Source organism: Sparus aurata, chromosome 22, assembly GCF_900880675.1.
Source record: "Sparus aurata chromosome 22, fSpaAur1.1, whole genome shotgun sequence".
Lineage (NCBI taxonomy): Eukaryota > Metazoa > Chordata > Actinopteri > Spariformes > Sparidae > Sparus > Sparus aurata.
In genome coordinates, this window is record NC_044208.1 from 1051271 (window position 1) to 1076932 (window position 25662).

The window sequence follows — 25662 nt, forward strand, 5'->3', positions numbered from 1 at the left end:
AAAAAATTTACATGTGCAGACTTCTGACTTTATTCTCAGAATTCTGAGAAAAAAGTCAGAATTCTGACTTTAATCTCAGAATTCTGACTTTTTTCTGACTTCTTGAATTCTGACTTTAAAGTCAGAACTAAAAAAAATATTCACATGCGGCCCTAATCCTCTTCCGTAATACGGTATCATTCATTCAGTATATTTATGGCAAAGTGGAAGGAGGTGGAGCCCACAGAAACATACAGTGTATCTAGCAGCCACCGGCTCTTCAGCCAGCAGCTGTAATCACGGAGGATCACACAGTCTCGCGGTCTTTTGACTGTGGCTGGCAGCACCGTCTTCACTGAATGTGCACGAGCGACAACAGCTCAGTGCCAACGGCTGTCTGGAGACTGAGCGTTCGTTTTCTGCTGTTACAGTTTCCAGCGTACTAAAAGGTGGGTACAAAGTCCGACAGACTTATATAAATATATAATCTTTGTTTATAAATGCTATCTGTTTTCATCATGGTGTTTAAACCGGGTAAGTGGCAAGTGCGGATAAGGTTACATGTTACGTTACAGTGGCTTGTTGTGAACTAACGTTACCATAACAGTTAGCTAACCTAGCTAACCTAATGTTAGTAGCCAGCCACCATATTCCATTGACCGAAACAGTAATTTAACCTCTCAGAATACAGGAGTTGCGTCGATCCGTGAGTTTGTTTGTGATATTGTGTGACTAGCTAACCATGTGAAACACCAAAGTCATTGTCATTGTGACATTTTTGTTAGCACAGGAGCAACTCCCGTACGTGTTGTGCGAGGTACAATGACCGTTAGTGGTTGAAGTGGTTAAATCAGCACTGTAGAAGTACACAGCTATCACCAGCTTCATGTAGTATCACAATACACAAAGTGCAGTGTAATGCAACGTTATATATGATAAAAATAGAGTGACAGAAACTAACAATAATGACAAACAGAAGAAATAAAGTGTTTTACTGTTAGACTGATTGAACTAACACGTTTAAAAGTAGCCTATTTAATCCTGAATTCTTCCATCAACTCGCAGTGTTGATGAACCACCACTGCTGCTGTGACAGCATTATTTTGGATATGTGTATTTGACCTTTAAAAACATTTAGAGATTTATTAAAATAATAATTTCTCAGCTACATTAGACATTATATTTATTAATGGTGTGATCTCATCAAATGAGGAAAACACATAGTGTCTGTTTTTCCCTGGAAACTGTATTTCCTTGACTCTCTCCACACTTTCACTGAAGGTGTTCAGGGGCAGTGTTTTCATGTAAAGTGGGACACTGCTTCATGCAGTACTCCTTACATATCTGCTTCCTTCAGCACTGATGAACTATGAGACATTTTGAGTATTTGTGTGCTTTGTTTTTTCAATTTGAATCAAAAGTGAGATGAACTAGCTTTAGTTTTTTCTGATGTGTGCCTTATGTGGATCCCTAATGCCAACACAGCCAGTAGTTTTATTTAATAGATGTTCAGAGGGTTGAATCAAACTGCATCACCTACTTAGTAACTAATATTTCCTCATTGTGTTTCGTCTGTTATTCATCTGAAATTCATCTGCGATTTTAAAATTAAATGTAAAATGTGTTCATATCTCCTCCAGATGCTCCAAAGCTTCCCTCTGTTGAGATAGTGGAGGGCAGTTCAGTGACTCTGACCTGTAGCAGTGATGCTAACCCAGCAGCTACTTATACCTGGTACAAGAGCAATGGAAATGTAGACCGTCATCCTCTCAGTAAAGATCCACAGTCCATAAGCACGTCCATGTTACCTTTCCCCCACATAATAGTGGTAGTTTGATTACCTTTGTATTATTAACTGATTGATAACTGAAGTTATTCAGTTATTCATTGTGTTTTCTTTTGTGCTCTATGTTACAGTGATACAGGGTCAGGATGACTGGGGAGTGACTTACAGCTCTACTGAGATCTGTACCTTAAAAGGATCAACAGTGGACATTAGCGGCACCTACAGATACCCATCCTCTGTAAAGAGAGTTGAGAATAGATTTTGGTTCAGGACAGTGCAGAATGAGAACTATGTGGATCTGAAAAATGAACCGAGGTATTCAAGTTGTGTGCAGTATAACGACTGCACTCTGAGAATCACAGACCTGAGAGAGAGCGACTCAGCTGAACAGATGAAACATACACTGTCATTTTCAGAACATTATTTGTTCAAACTAAGAAATGGTAAGAAAAGAGTGTCTATTCCAGTTCTCAAAATGTTCATCAGCTTTCACAGTGAATGATGAAATTAATGTAAATAGTTGTTTTCAACACAGTTTTTGCCGAGATTAAAATCTTTAGCCGAATGTTCTTTTGTTTTTGCTGCTTGAATTTAACCCTTCACTATTATTCAGTAACATTTATTGGTAATTCCAAATGTTGAGGATTACCCAGGGATATTTTAATATTTAAATCTATCTATCTTATCTATTTTAACTGAAATTGAAATTGTATTTTTATTTTATATGTGGTGCTAATATATTTTCATTACTGTGTGCATGGTATTGTGCCTTGTTAAAATCCCATATTAAATTATACAACTTTTTTGCAGAATCAGTTTTGGTTGGATGTTTTTCCTTACAGTAAAAAATCTTTATTTTGGGGAACACAGAGTCAGTTTAAAGTGGAGCAGTTCTCACCAAGAAAGTTGTGTAAAAGACAAAATGATGCACTCATTGACTCTCATGTTAGAACTATCTATTTCAGCAGCTGTTATGTGATTTTGCCTGGTTTATCACTGTAATATTTTTATATCTTGTAAAGTAAGATATTGTAAAGCCTACAATTTATGTTGTGTATTGTATTGTTTTTATATGATGCAACTACTTTTTGATGTTCAATACAGTCAATTTGAAACCATCTCTTTCTTTTCTTCAATCTGCAATAGGTTGGTAGTGGCAAAGGGCTGACTGTATGTTATTTAGGTTTTAAATATTAAAGGTTATTGATTATTTTATTTAAATCAGTAGTAGTAGTAGTCAATTAACTTCATATTGTGATAATTCTGCATTTAACAAAAATGTGGCCAACCAAAGCAGTAAGGGAATAAAAGGTTTGGGATATTTATTGAACCTTTATAAGGTTCTATATTGAACCATTTTGTTCTTTTAAATGAACCCTCTGAAATGGTTCTATGTAGAACCATTTGAGGGTGCCAAATACGTACCAAGCTATAGAACCCTTAAAGGTTCAATATAGAACTAATATTTCTTCAGGTTAAGGTTATTATGTCATTAATTATATTATAATATAATTAATGACATAATAGCCTGGCTTCAAAGAATATCAGTTAACTAAATGAAAACAAGATGTTCTTATTAACAATTCACATTAAAGGTCATTTACAGTCGTTACACTAACTGACTGACTCATTCACACACACACACACCTTATTATCTCGGGAAAACGGAGAAAATTATCTCGTTATCACGAGAAAACAAAGTTTCGTTATCTCGAGATCTCGAGAAAGTTATCTCGGTAAAACGGAGGAAATTATCTTGTTATCACGGAAAAACGGAGGAAATAAAATGTATGAATGCATGGCCGTTTAGGGCTTCCGTAGCTTTCACCAGTTTTCACAACTCTTATATTGGCCCTCGTGGCCCATTTTTTTTTTTTTAATGCCATTGTGTAGAAATAACTGGGGTAGTCTCCTCCGCATATTCCTACATGTCCCATCATGCACTTGTGATGTCCCTGCTCACATCTCGTTCCCAGGACTAAAGTCTTATGGCCATCTACGCAGGACAAACTCTAATACACACATACGTTCTCCCGGCAGAAGCAATTAACGTGTGTGATAGTTTGGCTGCTCTTCTACATCCAGTTTAACTTCAAACGTAAAAGTTAAGTGTGATAAGACTGAAAGTAGAATCCGCTGGGACAGAGAGAGGATCCGAAGAGCAAGAACCAAGGACCAAGAAGCGGTCCTCAGCTCGCATCTGGCAACAGGTAAAGCAGCTGAAACTTTTAAGTTCTGGTGATAATTAGGTAAAATGACTGCTGAATTCTGTGTTCTTGGTTAATGCAGTAAAATACGGAAACTTTACAATTTCACTTGTTTCGTCAGAGATAACGAAAAGATTGGAGATGGGTTTCATTTCAACGCAAATTCACATTAAGTGAGTGAATTTAACATGTTACCTTGCGCAGGCCAAGACGGTCTACATCAACACGCTCCGTATATAACTTTATCGTGTTTTGCTTACATAAACGTGTCGTTGTATAGCTGCATACATTTGCTGTCAAAATATAAAGTGAAGTTATTCATATTCATCACCTAGAACAGCCAGTGTTATGCTAGACGAATGACTATGGCACACAGGCATGTTAACAGGTCACAGATCAGTTAGCTTTCACTGCTGTCACTGTTCATTGTGAGAGTTTTGTTGGGGGCAGACACCGGGCTTTTCCAGAAACAGGCCTGTGTAGTCTGTGGTACTGTCGACAGGACCTTCAACCTCATTCCCATTAACAGTGGTATTTTGAAGCCTTCCCCATCGTGAAGCAATAGTATGATAAGTGTCACTCGTCTTCTAGTGGCTGTTTGTTATGGCGCAGTAGATTTTGCTGGTCAGTAATCTCATGGACACAGTCCAGTGGGGCTGAATGAGAAAAGCTTTGCTATGCTGGACTCTGGCCTGATCAACCCTGCTTTTACCTAATCCAGTCAACTGGCAACAACATTTTTCTACAAACTCATGACTAATATTAAAGCTGCAAGCAGTGATGAATGGGCCCTTGCATTCTCTCTCTCTCTCTCTCTCTATCTCTCTCTCTCTCACTCTCTCTCTCTCTCTCTCTCACTCTCTCTCTCTCTCTCTCTCTCTCTCTCTCTCTCTCTCTCTCTCTCTCTCTCTCTCTATATATATATATATATATATATATATATATATATATATATATATATATATATATATATATATATATATATATATACTGTTAATGGTGCTCACACACACACTACTAGTCAAAAGTTTGGACACACCTTCTCATTTAATGGTTTTTCTTTATTTTTATGACTATTTGCATTGTAGATTCTCACGGAAGGCATCAAATCTATGAATGAACACATATGGAATTATGTAGTGAACTAAAAAGTGTGAAATAACTCTAAATATGTTTCATATTTTTAATTCCTCAAAGTAGTCACCCTTTGCTTTGTTGACAGCGCTGCAAATCCTTGGCCTTCTCTCAATGAGCTTCATGATGTAGTCAGCTGAAATGGTTTTCACTTCACAGGTGTGCCTTGTCAGGGTTCATTTGTGGAATTTCTTGCCTTCTTAATGGGGTTGGCACCATCAGTTGTGTTGTGCAGAAGTCAGGTTGGTACACAGCTGACCGCTCTATTTGTTAGCTGATTGGTTTTTGCCATAATATGAATTCTAAGTAAAGAGAAACGACAGTCCATCATTATCAGTCCAGAAAATCTCAAAAACTTTGAACGTGTCCCCAATAAGGCTGTGACGATACACGTATTTAAACTAAAAATCGCGACACTCAGGTCCATGAACCCGTCACGCGGTGTGAGAAGGCAGATTCACGACACAACTTCCGGTCCAGATCCAACCCTGTGAGCTATGAATGCTACCAAACTTTTCAAATGACTATTATTATGATTATTATTTGGATTTAACATTAAACAAATACGTAGACCTATCCACAAAATTAGTTGAGGATATTATTCAATTTTACCTGTAAGCATCCCCAACGGCGTGTCATGTGACTACCCTCCAATCATGAGACGCTTAACCTTTTGCGAGCAGCTGCTAAGCTAGTTCAGCAACATGTGTGAAGAAGTTGATCCAAATCAGGTGTGTTTCATTCCAACCAAGCAAGAACCTCTTGCTTGGTTGGAATGAAAACCTGAGGCCACACGGTCCTTTACTGGATCAGTTTGACACCACTGATCTAAACCCACGGACCATTTATAATGTGTAGTGATTGAGAACCCGGCCCCCTAAACATCCTGCAAGGTGAAAGAGTTACGTTTTTCGCGCTAATCACATTATTACATAATCGCCATCAGTAAACAGGTCGCTGCGTGACTCTGACACTTGCGGGGACGGAGGCTGTTTTCTGGGGGAAAGTTCACTGAAGTCTCGGTAGGGAGGGCTGACCATCGCGGTGATTTCTATCAACACAACCGCTTGATCACCGCGATGGTCAGCCCTTAAAGGTTTTTGCTGGTGACAGCAGCTGTTTTTCGGGCAGAAATGTGAGGAAGAGTTGGGAGGACAGACGCTGCTCCGCCCACAACTTCGGTATTTTTTTCCTCATATCCACCTGTTTCCTCGGGAGCCTATGGGGGCTGCCATGACAGATAACTACTTCCGCCGGCGGTTTTCTGTTTCTGGTTGCCTTGCAACTGCATGATGGCCGCTGCCGCTAAGCTAGCCCTAAACAACTAGCGTTAGGTCATAAGAGCTAAATTGTTTTTAAAATGAGCTCAGGTACAACATGTGCCGTTGTTGGTTGCTACAACAATTCATGAAAATTGAAGTTTTTTTCAGAAACGTCTCGTGTAGTACATCAACCACTGAGACAAACTTGTCCTGCCCTGCGCCCTACACGCCATGCTGAGGAAGGAGGAACGGAGACTAGCGCGGCTCGCGGCTTTGACACTAAAATAAATATTTGGGTTTATGAATATCTTCCACAGAATAGCTGCTGCATGACTTTCCTAACCCGGCAACGTCCGAGCAGCCGCCTTTCTCCACAGCTTCATTTTCCTTCAGCATTGTCCACGCTGTATGTTTAGCTTGATTGACACTCTGGCTGGGCGCTACTGCTGCCTTCAGAAATATAAACTCGCTGTGTTTCTTCAACAGTACTTTCCCTATTTTGTTACTGTGCAGGTAGTTGTATGCTTCTGTGCTTTTGTAACTGCGTAATTCTCCACCCGTCAACATCTTCAGAAAATATAAGATAAGCATTAGCCCGACGTTAGCTACATCGCTAACGTCAGGCTAATGCCGTGCTAATGCTTCATGTCATCTGCCTACTCTGTGAGAACTGACGGGTGAGGCACTGTGAGAACTGTCCTCACGACTTATTAAAACATCTGTACTGTGTATCCACCGCCGATTTTTATCCATTCTGTCGCTTTCTTTGTGTTAAAAGCCGGTTTTAGAGCGAGCATGACAGCTACGTTAACGTAAACACCGAGGTCAGCCAGTTCAACCAGAAGAGCATAACCGAATACCGCTATGAACCATGGGTAAACTCACGAAGTCAGGAATAAGGTGGATAAGTTACCAACGACAGTTACGGTTACTACGTTACTTTTGTTTTGTCATGTAAAGTTAAATTAATCATTAGATTAGTCGACTAATCTGAAAAATAATCGCTAGATTAATCGTTTGAAAAATAATCGTTTGGGACAGCTCTACTATCGAATATTCCATCGATTAATCGAGTAATTGGATAAAACACACTTTTGCTTAATTAAAGCCCAATTATAAATATACAATAGAAAACAAGACAGATCAGTGAATAATAACAACCAAATTGTTTCCTTTTTAAGAAAAATTGACATTTATTTATTATACATTATGCAAAGTAGTAAACCGTTTCAGTCAAAATTTCCAATAAAAATAAATAAAATTACTTCAAACATAACATTTCCTGAGACATAAAATTAAATAGAAATAAATAAAATTGTTTCCCACTTATTGTATCAAAAATAAAATAAAAAGGGGTTTCCGGTTTCGGCCATGGTGGAGTAGGCAGCACATGTGAGGAGCTCCGACCTAACTTTCACGTTACTTTATCGAATTTAATATTAGGGTCTCAGGACTGAAGTTACATAAGAATTATTTTGTGTTATATGGCCACACGCAACTAATGGCTTCTAAAAAGCATAAACAGACTGCTTCGGCGACCGCAGGAAACACTATTGCTGACAAGCTAACAGCAATGGCTAATTCTCCTGCTAGTGACCGCTCTTCCAACGGCGATGGAATAACCAGGACACAACTGGTGGAAGAACTGACCAAACAACGTGCTAGTTTGAAAGAAGATATTTCAACACTCATTCAAGAATCTCTTGGACCGTTACACACTTCGGTGAATGCACTGAGAGAGACCGTGGACAGCTTTCAACAACGTCTCACTGCAACGGAATCCCTGGCTGGTGAGAACTTCGACAAGATTTTCGAAACCGAAGCAGCTATCAAGACTCTACGAGCCCAGAATGCTACACTGATGGACCGTCTTGAAGACTTAGAAAATCGGTCACGCAGAGCCAATTTGAGGATTGTAAATGTTCCAGAGGACAGTGAGGGTGTTGAGGACACTGTCAAATTTGTGTCGGGCATGTTGATGGAGGTTACAGGCAACGCGCTGTTTGAATCTGCCCCAGCTCTGGAGAGAGCGCACAGAATCGGCAAAAAGCCTGAAAAGTCTGGTGTACCCCCACGTCCTTTTGTGGTATGTTTTCACCGGTTTCAAGAAAAAGAACGAATGCTGCAATGGGCTAGGCAGCACACAGCTACATACCAAAATGCCACCCTGAGGATATACCCAGACTACAGCGTCAGTTTATCCAGGAGACGGGCTGAATTCAACGACGTCAAGCAAGCCTTATACCAGAAGGGGATAAAGTTCCAGCTACTCTACCCTGCTGTCTTGCGAGTCACGCTTGACGGGAACACTTTCAAATTTAACACGCCAGAGGAGGCAAAAGCTTTTACAACCGAAAGGTGATGGGCGAAGACGATTAGGACTAACTGGACTTCGGACTGATTTTGGCTGCAGTTAGCTTGTTGCTAACACGTCTGAAGAACTTTCCCACACAGACTGAGAACCTGAATTTTTCGAGGTAAACTGTTGTTTTACCTAGCAGCTAACCCACTGGACTGCGGGAGCTATCAGGTCGATTGTTGAATCGTTTTCTTTTTGGTAAGTGTCACTCTTATTATTTTCTGTTTATTTCAACTGATAATGGTCACCGGCTGCCACCTGTTGGATTTGGTCAACTAACGTTATACTTTGAACTGCTACAGTGCTAACCTAGCCGATCTTTTTGTTTTTGATCTTGTTTTTGTTTAACGTGCGCTATGTACGTGACTGACGAAGGATTTTGGTTATTTGTTTACTTGTACTGTGTGGTTAAGGTATATGAGAGCTTTGTATTATGCTATTCTGTTTCACAATGTTATTGCTAAATGGTCAAAGGCTCCTCACTGTAGGATAGGATGTATTGGAAGGTTCGAGAGTTAAGAGGGAGCCTGCAGTCTGCCCCTGTTCTAGTGGCAGACATAGGAGTGTTGAGGGTTAGGGGGGGGCCCACCAAGGCAACTGCTAGTGTTATTTTGTTTGATGCTTATGTTTTTGGAGGTTTTTGGCAAGTATGGGGCGCATTTTCTTCTTTTCTTTTTCCTTTTAACAGAACATGTCAGATGACATAACAAATGTCAGGGCTGAAGTAGGTGCAACATCAACTCATTTTATTACTTGGAATGTCAAAGGAATGAATGGGCCGAATAAGAGATCAAAGATTTTCTCCCACTTAAAGAAATTAAAAGCAGAAATAATATTTTTGCAAGAAACGCATTTGAAAGTAGCAGACCAAGTCAGGCTTAGGAAGAACTGGGTTGGGCAAAGTTTTCATTCTAACTTCAACACTAGAGCACGGGGGACAGCGATCTTAATTCATAAAAAAGTAGTATTTACTCCATCTCAGACAATCTCAGACCCCCAAGGACGATTTGTAATAGTATCAGGATCACTCTTTAATACTCCAGTAGTACTAGCAAGCATATACGCCCCAAACTGGGACGATGTCAGCTTCATAAATAAACTTATCTCTCTTATTCCGAATTTGAACTCACATAAACTAATTCTTGCAGGTGATTTTAACACCGTCATGGACCCAGCCATAGATCGCTCCAACCCTAAGACTTTAGTACGCTCAAAGATGTCTCTAGCTCTTAGTGAATTTGCAGATCAGATTGGTAGTGTTGATCCGTGGAGGTTCCTCTATCCACATAAAAAGGAATTCTCCTATTTTTCACATGTTCATCATACATATAGTAGGATAGATTTTTTCCTAATTGACAAAACACTCCTTCCTGCTTTAAAGAAGGTGGAATACACTGCTATAGTTGAGTCAGATCATGCTCCAGTGTCTCTTGATCTTTTGTTTGCTCAAAACCTGACACAGCGTAGCACATGGAGATTGAACACAGCCCTACTGACAGATAGTCACTTTTGCAATCTCATATCTAAGGCAATAGATGACTTTATGCTATTTAACAAGTCAGACTCTATATCGCCATCTACTTTATGGGAAACGCTTAAAGTAGTTGTAAGAGGAGAGATTATATCATACACTATTTCACGCAATAAAGAGAGAAAGCAGAAGGAACAAGACCTCATTTCGTCAATTAGAAGCATAGACCGGCAATATTCCATCACCCCTACTCCAGAGTTATACAAAGAGAGGATTGCACTGAAAACCCAATATGATTTATTATCAACAGAAAGGACTGAGAGACATCATCTGTGGTCAAAAGGTCATTATTACGAACATGGGGAGAAAGCAGGCCGTCTTTTGGCCTATCAACTGAAATGTAGGTCCGCTTCTCGCTTAATCCCACAGATTCGCAATACTTCACAATCATTGACCACAGATCCAGTAGAAATTAATAATACTTTTAAAGAATTCTACTCAGAACTATATACTTCTACATTCCCACAGGATAACTCAAACATGACCACTTTCTTGGATAGTATAGACATACCAACCATAGATGTAACTGCTAAAGACAATCTTGATAAACCCATACAACTGCAGGAGATTGTTGATGCCATTAATAAAATGCAAAGCGGCAAATCACCGGGGCTTGATGGCTATCCTGTGGAATTTTAAAAAAAGTTTTCTTCTCAACTTGCTCCCATCTTACTTGAAATGTTTAATTACTCTTTTAATCAGAATTACTTACCACAGACTTTGACTGAAGCATCCATCTCACTTCTTTTAAAGCCAGGCAAAGACCCACTTGATTGTGGGTCCTACCGACCTATATCCTTGCTAAATTCAGATGTCAAAATTTTGGCTAAACTTCTTTCCTCAAGATTGGATAGTGTAGTATCCCAAATCATTTCAATGGAACAATCTGGATTCATGAGAGGCCGTCACTCCTTCACAAATATACGCAAACTCCTAAATGTTATTCATTCACCAGCATCCGGGGAGACACCTGAGGTTGTTGTCTCCCTGGATGCTGAAAAAGCATTTGACAGGGTTGAATGGTGTTATTTATTTGCTGTCTTGGGGAAGTTTGGTTTTGGATCAAATTTCATTTCTTGGATCCGCTTATTATATACTGCTCCTAAAGCATCAGTACTTACAAATAAATTATCTTCCCATCTGTTCTCTCTGTCAAGGGGTACATGTCAGGGATGTCCCCTCAGCCCTTTGTTATTTGCATTAGCTATTGAACCGCTGTCAATTAAGTTCAGAACAGCCCCCGACATTCTTGGAATTCAGAGGTTAGACACTGAGCACAGAGTTTCTTTATATGCAGACGATCTGCTTCTTTATATTTCAGATCCAGTGTCGTGTGTTCCTAATATTATTAATATCCTAAATGACTTTGGGCGGTTCTCAGGTTACAAATTAAACCTTTCCAAAAGTGAATGCTTTCCTGTCAATAATCTTGCCCTTCATATACCAGACAATACACTCCCTTTCCGTATGTCAAGGACCGGTTTTAAATACTTAGGGATACAGATCACCCGAGTTTTCTCTGATCTATATGTTAAGAATTTTAAACCTCTCTTACTCAAATTGGAATCAGATTTAAAGCGATGGTCTGTCCTTTATTTATCTCTTGTAGGTAGAGTTAACTGTATAAAGATGAACGTCCTACCTAGGTTTTTGTACCTATTTCAATGTCTTCCAGTCTTTTTGTCTAAATCTTTCTTCCAGTCTCTGAATAAGTTAATCTCCTCTTTTTTGTGGGCTGGCAAAAATCCTAGAATACGTAGAGAACTTTTGGAAAGACCCAGAGACCAGGGTGGCCTAGCACTTCCCAATATGGAAAAATACTACTGGGCGTCCAATATACAAAAAGTGACATACTGGTATCAGGCCCCAGAGCTAGATTGGTGCAAAATTGAGGCAAACTCTTGCTTTTCTACTTCACTCTCTGCTTTAATTACAGCAAAACTACCGTTCTCACCATCCAAGTTCTCATCCAGCCCTGTGGTAATCTCCACTCTTAAAATACTAGCACAATTCAGACGGAAATTTAAGCTGAAAGAATTCTCTGTGTATAGTCCAATTTGTGACAACCATCTATTCCCTGCATCCAGAATTGACCATACCTTCACTCTGTGGCGTAGGAATGGTCTAACTCTATGCTACCACTTTTATATAGATGGCCATTTTGCCACTTTTACTGATCTTTCTGAGAAATTTCATTTACAGCGGTCAGACTTATTTAGATACTTCCAGGTCCGCCATTTTATTCAAAGCCAGAGTCCATCATTTCCTGCTTTACCAACAGACTCAGGACTTGAGAAAATTTTGCGGACTCCTATTCAGCACAGGAGACTGATCTCAAACATTTCAAATATAATAACCTCCCTCCATGATACGTCACTAGAGCGGCTTAGAACCGAATGGGCTGAAGAACTTGGGATGGAAATCTCTGATGCAGTCTGGGACCGCGCTCAGGCTAGAGTTAATGGCACATCATCCTGTGCCTGTCTCAGCTTGATACAGTTCAAGGTTTTTCACAGAATTTACTACACAAAATCCAAACTGGCTAGAATTTATTCTGACATTCAAGATAGGTGTGAGCGTTGTAATTCTACACCGGCAGATATGTCTCATATGTTTTGGACCTGTGCTAAACTAAGAGATTTTTGGTCTTCGGTTTGCAACACTTTAAACGATGCTTTTGGTACTAATGTGAAACCCTCTGCTGACATGGCCATCTTTGGAGTCTTGATTAACGAGATCTTGCTGCCCACAGATAAGAAGAATGTTTTTTCGTTTGCCTCTTTGCTAGCCCGTAGAAGAATAGCTTTACAGTGGAAATCTCCTGACCCACCTAAAGGGTCTGTCTGGCTCAGCGACCTAATGTTTTTCTTGAAATTAGAAAAAATTAAGTACTTTACCAGAGGATCAACAAGAAAATTTCATAAAATATGGGACCCGTTGATTCTGTATTTTGATAAGCTCAACACTCTCCCATAAGACAATAGGGCCCTGATGTGTGTTTCAACTATGTGTAACTGAAGGCATGTAAAATGTAAGAATGTGAAATGCCCCCCCTCCGTGTTTTTTTTTTTTTTTTTTTTTTTTTAAATAGCATATTTTTCTTATTTTTATTTATTTATTTTATTTAATTAATTTATTTTTTATCAATCATTATTTCACATTAATCATGTTACAGTTATCATTATCATCATTATTATCATTATATACTTATTTTCATTTTCACTATTGTAACTCATTTCAACTTGTTTGATGGCAGTAAGTGGGTGTTGTGGGTGGGATTCGATTGACAAAACAATGTTAAACTAATTCAAGATATTGTATTGTATTTTAATGCATCCTGTACAGTATTACCTTTCTTGAATAAAAAATATGGTTTAAAAAAAAAAAAAATAAAATAAAAAATACAGATTCTTAAACACTGCCTTTAAATTGTGCAACTTCACATTCAGAATCAGAACCAATACGTTTCAACAGAAATGCTTGGCTGTGGACCGGGACTTGAAACAAGAGTCTTACACACTGTGTATGGATCAGGACTTGGAACAAGAGTCTTACACTCCCTTTACAGTCTCTCTTGACTTGTCTGTGCAAGCCATTAGAAGCACGTGGTTGCAGTGAAGGAAGGTGAGCATATCTACATGCTCAGGGCTAAGGCTTGTCCTCTTCTTTGAAGCAGTGTTACCTGCTGCTGAAAACAAACGCTCTGATGGTGTGGATGTGGCCAGAATACACAGCAGGGACTTTGCCAGCCTAGCCAGTGTTGGATAGCGTGGTGCATTTGCTTTCTACCATCTCAGCCGATTTTTCTTCTTGGGCAGGGGCTGTTCACCAAAATACATCAAGACCTGTGGTATGGTACAACAAATATACTATAAAAAATGTGTTTTGTTTATTTATATTTTGTAATTTGTATTTTCTGTTTTAGTAATACACTTTAAATTATGTGTACTGCCTTATTAGGCAAAACGTTAAAGAAAACCAAAATAAAACATTATTTGTACTTACCTCCTTCTGTACAGCTTCATTTGACAGCTGCTCCTTATCTTGTTCTTCATAACTGGTGGTGGAGTCCCAGTCAAGGTACGATGTGGTCATCTTGCCACCACGTGCTGCTGGTGGGGAGTCCTCTGATCTGCTGGATGCTCCATTTCCACTTGCAAGTGCCGCCATGGTTTGTACTGTGCTTTTCACACTTAATGCTTGGTCAGCAGGCAAGAACTTCAGTTTTCGATTCCTGGGATCCAGAGCAGCAGCAAGCAGGGTGATGTTTGGAGATTCAGGCTTGAACTCCGTTAAGTCTTTCCATCTTTCTGTGACCTGTTCTGTCACATGAGCCTGGAATGACTTCACAGGTGGCAACTCAAGATCTGGATTCTGTAGTTTCTTCTTAATTTTGTGTACAATATGTGGAAGTGCAGACAGTGTGACATATTGTTGTCCACTCATAAACACTGTGGCTGAGTTAAAGGGCTCAAGGACCTTGTTCAGCTCCTCAATCAGGCTCCACTGGTCAGTCTTGAGATCCAGGTAGTGTTTCCCTCTCTGGGTCAGACAGTGTAGCAGTCACTGGCCATCTCTGTTCTTGCAGCCTGGACAACATGGCATAGGTGCTGTTCCAGCGTGTGCAGACATCTTGCACCAGCATATTCTCCTTGGTAACCATTTGCTTCTACTTGACCCTCAACTTTGTGCATGCCAGTTCACTCTTCTTAAAATTTTCAACAAGGCTTCTTGCAGCAGCCACACACTTGGAGATAGCCTGTTGGCTTTTCAGAGAGTTTTGCACGACCAAGTTGAGGGTGTGTCCTGCACATTTCACCGATGCCCATCCATGCTTTTCATGCAAAATCTTCACTGCTGCTACGACATTAGCACCATTATCATGAACGACGGCCTTGATTTTCTGTGGTGGAATGTTAAATTTGGCATTTACCTCCTCAATCCATTCTGCAATATTTGCAGCTGTGTGTCTCTCTTCCAGGGGCTTCGTTATCAGGCAGTGGGACACCATTTTCCAATTCTTCAGATAGTTGCACGTCACCCCCATATAAGCCTCTGTTGCAACGCTTGTCCAGATATCAGTTGTGAGTGCCACGCTATCAGTATCTTGCAGGGTTTTCTTCATCTTGTCTTTGATGTCTTCATACTTTTTTTTCCAGCTGTTTTGTGAAGAAGGTTCTTGATGGAAGTTCATAATTGGGATGGAAAGTGGAAATCATCGCCTTAAAGCTGCCATCCTCTACCATGCTCAGCGGGCGCATGTCTGTGACCAGCATATTTAGAATGCTGTCTGTCAGTACAGCTGCTTGTGCAGAGGTGCAGGCTGGTGCTTTTTTCAGAAACTTGTCCATAAGAGGCTGTGATGGTTTACTGAAAAAGAGGTGAAAAGAATGATTACTTAATAGATATTTTGAAGGCTAAATGTCTTAATCCTAAAATAAGCCTTTCTGACCCAATATACTGCAAACTAATATTAATAGACATGTGGTATGGTTAATCTGTTAATAGCAGATCTACACGCTTACAAAGTATCATATTGCGCATTGTGAGCTTGTAGATCGGCTATTTTCAAATAGCAGAAGTATATATAGTGCTAGAGTGGTTACTGTATGTTTTGTAATAATAATGTCAATCTACAAAGTAACTGGTAAGTTGTCAATTAGCCTAATTGTAGTGGAGTAAAAGTAGAATATTTGCCTCTGAGATGTAGTGGAGTAGAAGTAAAAGTATTAAAAATTGGAAATACTCAAGTGAAGTGAAAAATACCTAAAATTGTACTTCAGTACGTGAGTAAGTGTACTTAGTTACTTTCCACCACTGCTCAATGTGAGTCATAATTAATAACAACAATGTTCCTTGGACTAACGCGACGTTAGTAACGTTAAGGTTTATCACATCATGGATTTTATGTTGGATTTACTGCAGCATTAAAGTCGTGCTGTTATGGTACGCCAGCTTCATCTTGCAATGTAAACACACCACAATTTTGTCCTTAATTTTTAATTTAAAATGATCCCACACCTTCGACATCTTCTGTCTCTTCCCCTTATTACTTTCGCTTTGCTGAGTTTGCTCATTTTCGCTGTTTTCATTGTTTTAGGTTCTGGCATCTGCCATTCTGATTCTGTACAGCAAAACTGTCCACACACGTTACGTCTTCTTCCGCGTTGTAGGGGACGCATAGCCTGTGACGTAAACACGTTGTATCACACTAAAAAGAATCCGTGCGAAACGTGAGCTTTAAATTTAATTAAACGAGGCTTCGAGGCAGAGGAAATTCCTCTATCATTTTTTTTTTAATCGAGTTACTCGAGGTACTCGAGGAATCGTTGCGGCCCTAATGCCAACCATTTTCTATGATCATGCCAATGAAACAAAGAATCCTGGCCTCCATGAAGCACAGTAGCTCTGACTCAAAAGTAGAGAAAGACATCAAAGCTACCATTGCACATGACTTCGAAGACAGATACCCTGATACAGATAGGGCACTAATTCAGTTTCTTCATGTGAGCACTGCACTTGACCCCCGTTTCAAATCGTTACCTTTCCTGGATGGGACCACCCATGATGCAATCTTCAAGAGCCTGACCGAGAGTGTTCTGGAAGACTATTCACAGACTGTTCAGGTATTTCACTGTTTTAATATTGATAGTTAATTTCAATAAAGTTCTGTGTAAATCAGTTAGGCCTATTTAATTAAAGTCAGGATTTTAGATCATAAAGGCTTAACTTTAGCTTTACTGTATTTCATATTTTTGAACCTTAATTTTGTCTAACATTATGTTGTTATGTGTTTTATCTTTCAGTGCATTTACATGCACAGCTTAGTTGAATTACAGCCATAGTTCGACTATGCTACTCAACCAGACAACTGCAATTATCCGAGTATACATGCCGGTGAGAAAATCGGATTATTGGCCGCAGCATGTCATACCCCGGTATGCTAGGTGGCGCTGTACCCATTTCAACTAGTGGTAACAGAGCCACCTCCGGCTGACCTCTTTACGTCACCAGCTGCCTCGGCATTCAAGAAAGATGGCGTACGAATAGCAAGACGAAGCTACATCTTTGTACATTTCGTATATGACGTACACAATAATTACATAAACTAGGTGCACAATGGCGCTCTTTCTTACGGTGATTTTGGAGGAAAGACGCCGCCGCCATCCGTCTACTTCCAGCTCACGGCCCCGGGGAAAAAATCTTGCGCCTGCGCAGAACGCAAAATCCTATCCGCTGGAACGTAAACATGCAGGAGTAATGCGACTATCAATCAAATAATCTGGGTGCTTTAATTCGACTAGGTGTATACATGCATCTTAAAGATCCGATCATAGTCGGACTAACGCAGTAATTCGGTTTTCTTGATTGTCATGTAAATGCACTGTTTGATAGGCCCAGACTTTCAGGGAGGAGACAGAGGAGCAATCAGAGATGGCCTCCAGCAGCAGTGACTGTCCTACTCCAGCCAAAAGAGCACCAATTGCTGAACTGTTTGGAGACTTATTTCCAGTGGTACAGGCATCATCAAAGCCTTTGTCTCAAGTGGTGGATGAGGAGGTGCAGCATTACAGAGCAGTGCAGAGCCTCTCAGTGGACTCAAATCCACTTGTGTGGTGGAGGGACAATCAGAATCAGTTTCCTAATTTAGCCAAGTTAGCTAAACGTTACCTTGGAATCCCAGCCACATCTGTCCCCAGTGAAAGAGTGTTTTCCACTGCAAGGGACATTGTCACAGCACAGAGAGCAAGCCTCTCACCAGACAATGTGGACATGATGGTGTTCCTGAAGAAGAATTTGAAACTCATTTGAATCACTCAACTACGCAACAAGTTTGGTTTTCTTAAGAGTAAGAAGTTGTTCATTTGTTTACTTACAAGTTACAACGTACAAGTGTACTTTTTACAAGATTTGTGATATACAGCACGGACAGAAAGTCTGTTACCTCAGTGTGAAAGCTATTTCATTTACTTTGTATTTTTATATTTCATAGGTATATATTTATAATTTTCATCATCTCCAAAATGGAGTGTAATTCTGTTTATTTTTCCACATTATTTGTAATTTTATAGCTTTGGCTATTTATGTATGTTGCTCATGAGCAACTGTTCTATTCTTTTACTCTTCCAAGTTATTTAAATGTTACATAAATAAAATGTTTAATTTAAGAAAAAAAATTCTCTCTTCTTATCACAGACTGCGCAAATCAGGGCTGTATGATCAAACAGCTGCTAAAAAAACACTACTAAGGAAAAGCAACAAGCAGAAGAGATTTGTTTGAGCCAAGAAACACAAGGAATGGACATTAGACCAGTGGAAATCTGTGCTTTAGTCTGATGAGTCCAAATTTGAGATCTTTGGTTCTACCCGCCGTGTCTTTGTGTGACACAGAAAAGGTGAACGGATGGTCTCTACATGCATGGTTCCCATGGTGAATCATGGAGGAGGGGGTGTGATGGTGTGGGGCTGCTTTGCTGGTGACACTGTTGGGGATTTATTCAAAATTGAAGGCACGCTGAATCAGCATGGCTACCACACTATCCTACAGCGACATGCCATTCCATCCGGTTTGCGTTTAGTTGGACCATCATTTATTTCTCAACAGGACAATGACCCCAAACATACAGGCTGTGTAAGGGCTGACCAAGAAGTAGAGTGATGGAGTGCTGCGCCAGATAACCTGGCCTCCACAGTCACCTGACCTTAACCCAGTACTTCTCAAATAGTGGGGCAGTGTCTGGGGGAGGAGAAAAGTAACCGGATGTTGTTTGTTATTTCGGCGCTTGACTTCCTGTCTGCTCGGTGCTAAACTCAGTTGAATTGCTGCGTCGTGCTCCGGCATCCGCCAGAAATAGAAGTCCTGCGTATCTGTACCGGAGGGCTCCGGACTGCCGGAGCTGGGACGGAGCAGATACGAAGCGCAGCGGACCTGGCGGGGATTGACACATAGACTAAAGTGAAACGTATCTGCTCTGCTGGCGTGGCGGAGACGCAACGCAGCGGATATGTATCCAGTGGAAATTGGGGGTTATGCGTTAATTTCCACCAGGTCTGGTGCGCTGTGTATCTGCTGTGTATTTTTTCCTCCTTGCAAAAGATAGTTACAGTTACTATGTTACCTTAGTTTGGTTCTGGAACGTTGCTTTGTGGGACATTTCTCTTTATTAAGTTGAGACACGCCCTCCATACGCGCAGCCGGCTCATCCATTCACACTGGTTCAGTTTGCCGAAACTGCACCTCTGATATCACGATGAGTATCATATACAGAAGTTATTGAAATGTTACATAAATAAAATGTTTAATTAAAAAAAAAAATAACTGAGGTTTGTATCGAACCGTGGGTCAAAAATCGTGATACAAACCGAATCATGAGTTTGGTGTATTGTAACAGCCCTACTTTTTACTCATCTAAGTAGCTACCTTTGGCAGATTTAACAGCTGAAAACACTTGTGGCATTCTCTCTACAAAGGAAATAGAGTATTCTTCAGAAAGTTCTTCCCAACTCTGTTGTAGAAGTTCCCATAAATGTATATAAATGTGTGGCACTTGTAGGTTGCTTTGCTTTCACTCTTCTGTGCGGCTCATCTCAAAGCAGCTCAATGGGGTTTAAGCCTGGAGACTGTGCTGCCCACTCCACGTTTTTCAAGCTTACCATCTTGTTCAGCAAGTGTTTGACACTTTGCTTGAAAAATGACTGAAGATGAATTGATTAATATTAAAGTGGTTGGAAGGCAATGTATTTTCACTCAACCAATTGATTAATCATTGCTGCTTTCATAAAAAATTGGCTTGCTCAGACAACAAATCTGAAATATCATGTAAAATGTTCCGTGGCCATGTAAAATATCTGCTAACAAATATTTGTCATTCGAATTAAATCTTTTCCTTGGTCCATCTGTTACATGTCTTTGTGTTGTCCATGTGCATCCACCCATCCCTGCTCAAGCTCCAACACTGAGCACCATGTTCACTGAGGTGCTGGTAGCCCTGGTGATTGGAGGGTTGATCTTCTTCCTGGTTCAGAGAAGCAGGACCCAGGTTCTGAAGACAGAGGATGGCTGGTGGGGGGCTGGAGCCCCGCCTAATGGTGGGGAGGACATCACCATCCATGCCTTTAAAGTCACCACCAGTGATGATGAGCTTAAGGTTAGTTTCCCTCTTTTTGTGTGCCGTTGCTGATGGTCACTTTGTCACATTAACTCATAATGTAATTATGCAAAATGTACCACTAAGAAGGCTGAGAAGAATGGTGATAGCTCCCTCATACCTCTGCTCATGTTCTGTCAGGATCTGTACAGGAGGATAGACCAGACTCGACCTGTTCCTTCACTGGAGGACAGCCAGTTTCATTATGGCTTCAACTCACACTATCTGCAGAGGGTGGTCTCATACTGGAGAAATGACTTTGACTGGAGCAGACAGGTGGACAAACTCAACCTATACCCTCACTTCAAAACCAACATCGAAGGTGAGGCAGAATCTCTGACACATTCAGAAAAAGCAGAATATCCAGCCTCTAACCCAATCATATTTATTGAACCTCTGTCCAGGCATTGATATCCATTACCTGCATGTGAAGCCCAAAAAGGTGCCAGAAGGGACTACTACTATCCCTCTGATAATGGTCCACGGCTGGCCTGGCTCCTTCTATGAGTTCTATGGGTTGATCCCTCTGCTGACAGAACCATCAGACCCAGGTGACCTTGTGTTTGAAGTGGTGTGTCCCTCCATACCGGGGTACGGTTTTTCTGAAGCACCTCATAAGAAAGGTGAGTCCGAAAAGTTCTGTTCTTGCAGACATTAGAAAATATTCATGTAAGATGTAGGATTTTTGAAAATTCCAAACAATAGGTTTTAAGAGTTAGGTAGGAATGCATAGTACAATACCATAAATCGCAAAACGACTGTTAAGAATCATTTTCTCTTGAAGTAGTTCACTGCATGGCCAAAAAAACTTCACCACCTGGATTTAGCTAGGAAAATAGGAAACATGATTGTTACTCTGTTTCAGACAGGTCAAAATATTGCCCTGCATCAAGCAAAGAAAACAACTAAGAAACTACTAAAATTGGGTTAAGAACTGTCCAATGCATCATTAAAACCTAGAAGGAGAGTCGTCGACCATTATCTTAACGAAATGATTTGGAATCGTGATTGAAGAACACTTAATCTTTGGTGACATCAAATCGTAAAGAATCAACAGCAGAACTCAACGCTGTGTTTAATAGTGAAAGTAAGAGCATTTCCACTGGCACAATGTGAAGAGAACTCAGAGAACTTGGGGCAGTGTTATGATCTGGGGTTTATTCAGTTGATCAGGTCTCGGTTCAGCAACGTTAAGTGCACAAAAAGTGAGGTCATCTGACAACCTGAATCTACTGAATGATCAGGTTTTTCCATTTTTTCTTCCCTGGTGGCACGCACATATTCCAGGATGGCAGTTCGATGATTAATGGGGCTAAAACTGTGAAATAGTGGTTCTTAAACGTTCCATATTATAGACATTTCTGCTTCTTGACATGGTTCCTTGATGTCTAAATGGAATGTTAGTAACATGCTTTGGTCGAAAAAAGCTGAAGGATTGAGCACAGCAGGGTTCTTGAAACACCAGTTTCACAGCCCTGCTCCAGGTGGCCGGTTTCAGTGCCTTTCCCTTCAAATGCTAATGAGCTACTGCGTGAGCCACCCACCTCTTCCTGCTTTGCGGAATACGTGAGGACAGCATCGTGTGACCATGGCCACGGCCACTTTTTGGAAGAAATGACTGCCGGACAACAAACTGCGGTGTAACTTACATGTTCAAGCCGGAGTCCGACCCAGAACAAGAAGAGGCTCCAGAAGAAAGTAAGCAGCCAAGAATGAACACGGATGTTTCTCAGTGGTTAGTAGTTAAGTTTGTTACCTCGACATTACTTTAATGTTACTGCAGACTAACGAAAGTTTTACGGGCTTACTGGCCGTCTGCCCCGCATTGTTGCAGATAACAGCCCCTCCTGCCTCCAGTGTTTACATCATAAAGCTTAGTCAAACCTCGGCTTGCGTTTACTGGTGGTGGTGTTCAGTTGCAGTAACGCGGATGCAATTTAGCAATAGCAGTTACAAGAGAAAAGCGTAACCACATATTATTATTTACCTTTACGAGCCAGGTAAGTCAATTGAGAACCTGGTCTTATTTGCAGTGACGACCTGTAATTAGCTACTGCCAGCAATTTTCAACAACTGTAGTTTTAAGTAAGCCACAGTTGCCTCCCATCACCTCTCTACCAGCAGAATAGTTTTTTAACCAGTTACAAAGGTTTATAAACTTTAAATATATTACCAAAGAAACAACGCGACATGATTAGTGATCATAGTTTCCAGTGAATAATAAAAATTCTGCATAAAAACAGGTGTACTTGTGGCAATTGTGAACAAATGCCTACAGAACCTGAGAATATCTGCTGTATGGAAATACGACAATTAAGTGTGAACACTGGGCAAACAAGGTTGTCATTTTGCAGTCTGTCTTTTCTCTAATCTATTGTCACTCACTTACATTTCATAATTTCTAGGTTACACGAAGACTACAGCAGCTTCCTGAGCTGCCATCATGCATGGTGGACCATCCTGGCCTGAAACCTGTCTGCCTGAATGTATCTGCACTGCAGAATGCACTGAACATTTATCATGCAGACTATGGACCTTTACGTCTGAGGGGAATAGTGCAGTAAGCTTTTAGTCACATAAATACTATTCATTTATGGCAGGTGTTATGATGAAAAGTACATAGCTGCTTCCTCTATCTTACATTGCTTACAGTTTATTATCCTTTACTTATTAACATGAAAATTACATATCAAACAACGAAAACACAGAACAATTAGGAAAGATGTTTTATTGTAAGAAACATTTGTAAACATGTGTTGATGTGAATAAGATAATAACAAGAAGAAGAAAATAAATATCTGAAGTGAAACAGTTTGACTTTATATATTAACTTCAATATCAATATGAAAATTAAAACTGCAAGCAGTGATGAACGGGCCCTCGCAGTTCGCGCACGTCGGGCTGCGGCGTTGTCGAACTGTGCACTCACCTGTTACAAGCATGTCATGACGGGGAGAAAACAAGCAGTGAACGTCATGTCAATCGGATGATGTTTGTCTGACTTCCTGTGTCCAGTGGGTGACGCTATGGATATGACACAGTATTGATGCACAGATCTATTCATGGCGACTCCTCTAGATTTCTGATAGATTGTATGAAGAAGTTATTAGGACTCGATGCTTCATGACGAAGGATTTTTATTGCGGGCATTGCCACGGCCAGAAGGTATGACGTAGGACAAAGATTTTCCTAGCGTGTCTTTGGCATGGTCCGAGGAGTATACTGACTGACTGTGAAGTCTGTGCTGTCCAATCTGTAGGAGAAAGAAGTAAAAGCATGATGTACAGCAATATTTCATAATGGCAGCCAAATTCAAAATGGCCGACTTTGAATGAATGTGTAGATGTATTCAGGGCAACAAACATTTATGAGGAATTTTGTGGAGATGGGGCATTGTATGTTGAAGTTATAAGGACTTGATGCTTGACAGCAAAGGAAAAAAATGGCGTCTGCCATCACGTCCACCAGGTATGACACAGCTGAATGATTTCCATAACTTTTGTTCTTCAAGGCATGAAGATGATACTGAGTAAATATGAAGACTGTGGTGTATAAGCTGTAGGACAAGATAGTTTTCAAAATAGGCATGAATTTGTCAAAAACGAAACCACACATCAAAATGGCTGACTTCCTGTTGGACTGAGAGTATGGGTCCAAATGGGTTTTTTGTGCGTCTGGTCATGATGAATGTGCCTACCAAATTTCGTCCGTGTATGTGCAAGTAGGAGGTGGGGCATCACAATAGGGGGTGCTACAGAGCCCACAGGTCACGACCACGCCCAACACATGATGACACAGATCTTTTCAGGGAGACTCCTTCTGCATGCCTAAGAGATTTGGCCGAGATGGGAAATTGTATGAAGAAGTTATGAGGACTTGATGCTTTACGGCGAAGGATTTGAATTGACCGCTCAACCGCAGCCAGCAGGTATGACGTAGGATAAAGATTTCCATAACTTTTCATCTTCAGGGTCAGAGGATGATACTGAGTGACTGTGAAGTCACTGGTGTCACGTCTGTAGGAGGAGATAATTTAAGTACGAAGATTGGCAATATTTAAAATGGCGGCCAAAATCAAAATGGCCGACTAAATATTGATGTGGAGATTTATTTGGGGAGACAAACTCTACATTTATGAGCAGTTTGGTGTGGATAGGAAATTCTATGTTGAAGTTATAAATCCTTGATGCTTGACGGCGAGGGGAAAAAATGGTTTCCACCGTCCCGCCCACTAGAGTATGACGCAGCTGAAAGATGTTAATAACTTTTGTTCTTCAAGGCATGAAGATGTTAATTGAGTTAATGTGAAGACGGTGTTTAAGCTCTAGGACAAGATAGTTTTCAAAGTAGGCATGAATTGGACAAAACTACCGCCACACATCAAAATGGCTGACTTCCTGTTGGACTGAGAGTATGGGCCCCCCAGACTTTTTTGTGTGTCTGCTCATGATGAATCTGCGTACCGAATTTCGTTCGTCTGTGCGCAGAAGGCAGGGAAGAACATTAGGGGGCTCTCTGGGGTGGAGAGTTGTGCTGCCTGTCTGCGTGGTCCAAGAGGTCTTCAGGGATAATGAGTTACAGCACCTTGTTCACATATGGGGCAGGGTCCTCGAAAACCTTCTCGAAGATCAGGTCCAACAGTGCATCACCGCAGTCTTCAGTGCAATAAACAAAAATGTATGTTTACAGGAAGATTGCAGTAGAACCAAAAAGCCTTGACCTGCAGTGTTGCAAAGTTTCTATTATTTCTCCTAATAGAGCTCAACAGTGAGGTTCCGGAAGTGAAAATGCCATTCATATTCTGCATATAGATTTGATTATTGGCCATAATGTCATAACCATCCAAAGTAGACTTACCACGAGTTATCAGATTGTCAAACGATGATATATGATCCTGTAGAAGTCACAAGTTCGTATGATATCAATCTTGTTTTGAGAAAAACATGTTTTATTCGCAATGTCATGGAGAAGGACTACACTACCCACAATCCTATAGTGTAACAGCGACATCTCTGATTGGTGGAGCTCGCTGTTACCATGGAAATGTTTACCAAACCCGCGAATTTCATGTTAGCTAGTTACTGCTAACACTGATCTCTACGATCGTTTACCACAGAGCGACCATGATTTCACTTTCTGACCTACTGCGTTTATTTAGTGATGAGGAGAAGAGTTTATTAAGGGTTCACCCGAACATGAAATTTGTGGGTTCAGTAAACATTTACATGGTAACAGTGAGCTCCACCAATCAGAGAC

The 25662-nt window shown here is 40.5% G+C and overlaps 1 protein-coding gene and 1 long non-coding RNA gene across 3 annotated transcripts in view; both read left to right on the forward strand.

The window, feature by feature from the left end:
* The first annotated feature begins 146 nt into the window (after positions 1–146).
* On the forward strand, positions 147–2883 carry LOC115573764 (uncharacterized). Its single transcript, XR_003982348.1, has 2 exons — positions 147–428; positions 1620–2883. It is a non-coding gene; the product is annotated as an uncharacterized LOC115573764 (long non-coding RNA).
* An 809-nt stretch (positions 2884–3692) lies between these two features.
* ephx1 (epoxide hydrolase 1, microsomal (xenobiotic)) overlaps positions 3693–25662 on the forward strand; it is a 51902-nt gene continuing 29932 nt past the window's right edge. The window contains exons 1-4 of one of the 2 annotated variants that reach the window (XM_030405606.1): positions 3693–3975; positions 20207–20406; positions 20548–20728; positions 20811–21029. In XM_030405606.1, coding sequence (XP_030261466.1) covers positions 20224–20406; positions 20548–20728; positions 20811–21029 — 583 coding nt within the window. In that variant the 5' untranslated portion in view covers positions 3693–3975; positions 20207–20223. The remainder of the gene's footprint in view (positions 3976–20206; positions 20407–20547; positions 20729–20810; positions 21030–25662) is intronic. The other variant, XM_030405605.1, reaches the window with a different exon arrangement.